This window comes from Geospiza fortis, unplaced genomic scaffold (genome assembly GCF_000277835.1).
Source record: "Geospiza fortis unplaced genomic scaffold, GeoFor_1.0 scaffold271, whole genome shotgun sequence".
Classification (NCBI taxonomy): Eukaryota; Metazoa; Chordata; class Aves; order Passeriformes; family Thraupidae; genus Geospiza; species Geospiza fortis.
The window spans coordinates 2,453,544-2,460,039 of record NW_005054405.1 but is presented as its reverse complement, the minus strand read 5'-3'; the positions used below and the strand labels follow the sequence as shown (position 1 = coordinate 2,460,039).

At 38.0% G+C, this 6,496-nt stretch overlaps 2 protein-coding genes across 2 annotated transcripts in view; one reads left to right on the top strand and one right to left on the bottom strand.

Annotated features, from left to right (window-relative positions):
* Window positions 1-2,107, top strand: part of GTF2A1L (general transcription factor IIA subunit 1 like) — a 10,081-nt gene extending 7,974 nt beyond the window's left edge. The window contains exons 8-9 of the mRNA XM_005426212.1: window positions 29-118; window positions 2,000-2,107. Coding sequence (XP_005426269.1) covers window positions 29-118; window positions 2,000-2,107 — 198 coding nt within the window. The remainder of the gene's footprint in view (window positions 1-28; window positions 119-1,999) is intronic.
* A 4,187-nt stretch (window positions 2,108-6,294) lies between these two features.
* The window catches only part of LOC102033391 (lutropin-choriogonadotropic hormone receptor), a 13,339-nt gene continuing 13,137 nt past the window's right edge, over window positions 6,295-6,496 (bottom strand). Inside the window, exon 8 of the mRNA XM_031061254.1 lies at window positions 6,295-6,496. This exon is cut by the window's right edge and continues 1,152 nt beyond it. Coding sequence (XP_030917114.1) covers window positions 6,388-6,496 — 109 coding nt within the window. The 3' untranslated portion in view covers window positions 6,295-6,387.

The window sequence follows — 6,496 nt, the reverse complement described above, 5'->3', positions numbered from 1 at the left end:
GTGTATAAAACAGCATTTTAATCTTTAGGACCCCTTGAACTCTGGTGATGATGTCAGTGAGCAGGACATTGCAGACTTGTTTGACACCGACAATGTGATCGTTTGTCAGTATGAAAAGGTACAGTAATACACTTTTATCTTTGTTCTTTAATCATCCTAAGTAATCCTGCAGCAAATCCATCTCTGCTCTCCTGTCAGTGCCTTTTAAAGAAACTTTAATGCTGTAATGGAGTGTTTAAATGATGTGTTTAGCTGACAATAGTCTAAAGACTTTCCTACTGTTTTCTGAAAAGAAGATAATCATAATGGCCTATTAAAGGAAAAGGGAACAACAAGTCTGGCAAAATGATGATTTGTAAAGATGCAAAAGCTTGTTTATTTCCTTAACTTTTAAGTAAGATCAACATCTCCGTGAATGTATGTAGGCATATTCAGCTGTGAATTAAGGCTTTTATAAAGGATAACAGAAAGAGAGGTGTATGTACTTTCTTTTCCTTTTTTTAATTTGTCTTTATAGTGCTCACTGAGAGATTTTCCTACCAGAATTTTGTTGTGTCTGAGAAACAAAGTAGCTGTTAAGTGTCTTATTGTCCGCCTTCATTTTAATGTTTAAAATTCAACCTTACTTTGAGCTCCTGAAGATCAAATTAAATCCTTTTAGCTATTGTATGGTTTTGGATGCTTACATGTCAGTAATTTAAAAGAGAAAAAAAGGGCATATTTTAAAGCAAATATGGAGAAATGTGTCTGTAGTTTGTTTAAGAGCATGCCTTGACTTTTTTTTAATATTCTTTCAAAAGTGCCTAGAGACAACTTTTTGTGTGTCTAACTACGCCTGTCTTAATGGTTGTCTGTGGTTTAGGAAATGGAAGGTGCTAAGAAAATTGTCTTCATAAAACTGTGACAGATTGACCTTTCCTGAGACCAGTTATTTTGGAAAGTTATAGGGATATGTGTAGAAAATGCCTCTGAAATGAAGCTATTGGTGTCTGTATTGTAGTGAAAGGTACACCAAGTGTTGCAGCCTCAGAACTCAGACATTACAGTTGCCGTAGGTAGTGCATACTGTTATGTAGAGCAAGTTTTGTCTGAAATAAGCTGAAAAATTGCCTGAAAATCTAAAAGAAGCTACTAGGAAGGTCAGCACTGGGCATGCCTTACAGGAAATTTAATATTGGATGTTATTAGAAATTGAGAGTTACAGAAGCTGGGGGAAGATGTTGGTAGCTTTCCCCTTTGCAATACAGATTTAATAAAACATTTAGGCCCAGTAGAAAGCAGATCAAACCAGTTATGTCTTAAGTTTCCTTGTTACCTTTAAAACAATGTTGTTGATAAAATTGCTGTCCTGTTTCTTTTCTTTCTGGAATTGAAAACTGATGCTGACAATTCAAGGAATTTTCTAGGGATATTTAAAATTCGTTCTTTTAGTATTAAACAAAACTTTCTGGAGTATGGATCTCTTTGCAGGCATTTAAAAAGAAACAGAATATGCAAATTATTTCTTTCTTTTAAAAAAAATTTAAATAGCAGTATTTGCTTTTAAGCCAAGTTTTGGTGCTTTTAGCTTGTTCCTAACACCTCTGTGCCTGCAACATTGCATTGCCATGTGGAAAAGAAAACACTGCATTTTAGTTAAGCTGCACTGGTTTGCAAGGTGTGCTGTGTTTTGGGATTGCCCTGTTACTGTTCTCTTGTCCTGCTGGTGTTGAGCTGTCATAGGGAACACTTTTTGGGGGCAAGTTGTGGGACAGGAGAGTGCGACAGGATGGGATAAGATTCAGGAGGTTTCTCTCTTGGGTGAGCAGGGAGTTCTTTATAAACAATTAAAGTATGAAGCTTCCATTGAATATTCCATTGAATATTTTGGGTCATAAGGATTTTAAAATAAAAACCAGGTGTGTATAACTGGTTGTGCTTAAATCTTGTTGTTTTTTTTTAATGACTGGTCTAATTTATATTTGTGATTTCATTAATTTTGTTTATTATTTTTCATCAGATACATCGAACTAAGAACAAATGGAAGTTCTACTTAAAAGATGGAGTGATGTCCATTGAGGGTAAAGACCATGTCTTTGCAAAAGCCACTGGAGATGCAGAGTGGTGAAGCTTCACTCCAGTATGTCCTAGAAGGCTGTGGCATTATTTCCTTATAAGCCTTCTGTGAAACAACTGGCCTTTCTATTGTTGTGCCATAAAAAAAAAAAAAAAAAAAAAAAAAAGAAAAATAACCAAACCCCAAAACCCAAAACAACAAATTTGTGATGAAAAAATATGCAAAATCTGTGTTGTTAATTTGTGGTGTTAATCTGTTTAATTTGCAAACTAAACCACTGTACTGTTAGCTACTCAGCTGTCTTTGCTGTTCTTTTCTGACTATTTCATTTTTTCCAATGAAGAAGCATCATTGGAATGAATAGCTTTAAAGTTTGAAATGTTGTATCTATTTGTAATTCAAGAAGGTAAAGAAATACTTAGTAATTAGTAAAAACTACTTAATTGGTTATAATCAAATAAGTTTTAGTTCTGTTATTTTTTCCCCAGTTTTAAAAGCTGGGGTATGAGTTGAAATATAAAATTACACTGTTGTGTTACTCTTTTCAAAGACTTCTGAGTTGAAAAAAAAGGCAATATCTTTGCAAGTCTGTAACCTGTGGCTGTTTCAGCTGCATATTTCTCTTGATTTTTTTTAGTTGCTTTGTTTTTTTTGGACTTAGTTTAAAGACATGCACTCTAGATGCAATAAGGGAAAGATCCTGGAGCTCTCAATATATGAGAATTATTATTGTTTATTCTATACTAGCTGTGTCTACTGAGATGCAGTGAGGAGTGTGATGCAACATTAAAATGTGATTTATTTTCACTGTCAATGCAAAGTCATTTAAGTTTGGTACTGTACATCTCCACTTTGTTCTGGGACTACAGACCAGTAAGCTGTGAATGATACAAATTGTGCATAATAATAAAAGTGTCATCTCATATGCATTTCTAGCACAGAGTTGTTTTTGTGTTCCCTCAGTTTAAACTCTGCTCAGAGAAGTGGGTACAAGCCATGCACATGGCAGTAGCCCACCCTACCATGAGAACTACATTCCTGCCAACATCAACTTTTTGTTAGTTCTTCTGGAAATAAACGTCCAAAAGAAGCTTTGGGCCCTTGTCTTTCAGAGCTGCAGCTTTTCCCTGGATGGCTCCTGTTCCTTGTAGGGCAAGATGGGCAATTCCATGGTAAAGCTGCAGCCAGGCTGCCTCAGAACAGGACCATCCTGCTGGAAGGGCAGTGCTACACTAAGGCACACTTCCCCCTTGGCTACTGCTCCCATGTCTGCTGGAATGAGACATTTTGCTTATCTCTAATCCCTGAGAGGGTGCTGAGGCTGGGAGAAGGGAAGGAAACATCTGAGAGTGGGAGAGAATGAATGTATGGAAGAAATGAAGGGAAAAACCCCAGCCCTTGTTGGTAATGGTGCAAACCCTTGTGCTAATGCCGTAAGGCAAGAAGTAGTTCTTTAAAAATTGAGTCTGTTGCATGCATTTTGGATGCCTCTGCTACTCTCCAGTGTCAACGACAGGACACTGAACTAGAGCACTTGAACCAAGTGTGACATTCCTTTTGTCTTTTATAGATGCTGCTGCTGGAATGTGAAGAATTGTGTGTCCAGAGGCAGTTAAAATATTGCAGTGTATGATTTCTTTTCCCCCATTCAGATGACTTGTAGCTGCACCGATGCTACGCTTTAGATCCATAAATGCACAAAAAATGCAGCTCTTACCACATGATAGATGCTTTTAGGTTTCAGCACTCTCTCACAGGCTCTGAGGTGCTCATGCTCTGTAAATGTGCACATAATGAACTGTGGGACCATTTCCAATGTCAGAAAAGACTGGGAACAGAGTTAGTGTGGCACAGGAATCCATGGGACAGGACTGGATGTGCACCATTCACTAAGCACCACAAAGGCTCTGAATGGTGCTTCTGAATTTGACCTGTTTTCCTGATCACTGTAAAATAAAGGGGCTAAAGAGTACTTAGTTTTTAGCTAGTTTTACAGATAACATTAGTAAAGAATTACAGCTTTGAACAAGACATTTACAGCTAAATACACCTGAAGTCAGGAATTTTTATAGTGGAAAAAAAATGTTTCTTATTAAACTGTAAGATCTAGCCTGTGACTTGAACAGTAATCAGTGCTTTTGATCTGAATAGTTTATGAATTAATGTTTTTGATTGCTGCTACTTATAGTTTAGCAAACATATTGCTGCAGATGTGACAGGATGAGGTGTGTAATACCAGTTATGGCCTTCAAAGATACTTCAGTAAATGGCTGTCTAAAACTTTACACCAGAAAGAAGGTAAAGTAAAAATAATGAGATAGAATAACAAAAGTATTTTGTATAAGAAGCTCTGTCATGAATCTAAATATCTTATTAAAGTTTTACTTATTTGCTTACTTTTGTGCATAGACAAATTTTAAGTATATAAATTACATTTGATGTTTTGTCAGTGGTTTTTATTTTTTTTTTAACAGCAATTTTGTAAATGGTAGATTTCACTGCACTTACAGCAGGTACAAAAAGAAAAATTCAGAGATTCTATTGCTGCTTATCTGTTACCTCTGCAGCTCTGTAGGGCAGGTGCTATCAGTTGTTGTTAACTCTAACTCATCTCCCTTGCCTGTGGTTTCCTGACCGTGTTATGTGGTGGGGAGGGTGTGCTGGCAAGCTCTTGTCCTGTTGAAACATAATGCAAGTAAATCAGTTGTTGCCCACTTAAGATATTGTGCTGTCATGTCCTAAATTGTGTGCAGGACTCTTCCATGGGATGTCAGGTGAAGAGTCTCAAAAATCAGTTTTGAGGTAGGTGACAGAGAAGTTTTAGGCCCAGTAGCTATTTTTTTACACCAGTACCTTTGGCTGTATTATAGTTAAATATCTTATCATAGTCTTTTTTGATCACTGGCTAAGATCAGGGGCTGGTGAGTGTAAAGAGGTGCATCAAATGGAATCAGAGTTTTAAGAGTCTCCTCTGTTTTCAATCCTGCTTCATTCCCCACCTGTGGAATTGTTCCTGAGCACAGCTGTGCTTACATCAAGAGCTTTTGCACTGATTGAAACCATGGCATTATGCTGAAGGTAAGAGTGGGTCAGAGATGTTATTGCTAATTATCACAATTATGAACTAATGATAGACCAGTCACTGGTACAAAGAATTGCTTTCATTAATGTGAAGCAAATTTAGCTGGTGGTGCTGTGTTTTGGCAACAAGAGGAGTGCTTTGGGACTCAGTTGCTGTCACAGACTTGAAAGCAAAGGACTCAGCTGAAAAGGAAAATGTAAAAGGTATAAAGTGATTGCAATAGTACTATTCTCTTATGTATCACACTTTGCACTTAAATTAGCAGTGCAGTCACAAATCTGGACCAGGCCTTCACTTAGCATCAGACAATGCACAGTGAAAGAAAAGAGAGATTTTAATGGGAAAACATTGTCACAAAAAAGTAACTACTCTGCTACTCTGCTTCATCACCTGGGAATAGAGTTGGACTGTGTGTGCTGAAGAGGCCCTGGTGCATTCCTGAATGCCTCTGGTGATGTCAGAGAGTGGACAGGTGGAAATCATTCCTGAGACTGTCCCAGGAGGGAAAAGAAGGCAGCACTTCCTTGCCTGTGCAGGAAGCAGCTCTCCTGCTGCTGAGAGGGAGCCTTTACCTGATTTGTATGTGTGCACATGTGATGCCCTAAACTGAGTCCTGTGTTCAGCAGAGGAGGTTTTGTATCTCTTGTGATTTCCAGATCACACATGGCTGTGCATGGGTTAATAATTTAAGTAAACTACCCACCAGCTCAGACTGAGATCTAATGTAAACTGCAAAATTGCCAGTGACAAAGGTTCAATAGATAAACTTTCCTCCTTGGTGACATCTTTACAGCCTATTGCTTGAATGCTCTTCTTTAACTGTGTGTAGGTGGCTGTGTAATTGGAAGTTTCTGTTGATGAAATGGAGGCTTCTGGTTTAGTGCCTCTTCTTTAAACTAACAATGCCAGCACAGCTGATAGGAATGAAAAAAGAAGCTGTGAAAGGTAGCAAACAGGCTTTAAATACTCCAGGGAAACAGATCTGGAGAAAAAAAAAAGCCAGGCTGCAATCACTGCAGTACCTGTTAGCTTCAAGAGCCACTTGACTACTCCTGGACTCTTCTGGTTCCCCACACAGAAAAGTTTTGCTTAATAGCCACCTTCCACACCTATCATCACAAAGGAAGAGAAGGGAAAACACCACTTTGAATGTCAGAACAGTTATGTTGCATAAGAATTACTGACTGGCATTTTTATTTATTATGAAATGTTCAAGACACTTTAAAACAATCCCTAGTCACTAAGATAATCACAGCTGGCCTTGCAAAGGGTAACTTGGCACTCTGGGTAAATTTTCCTTGTGAGATGTCTTGTCCCGTGCTGCAGGATAGGGCTTCTCTAAGGCTGCCAAGAGCAGG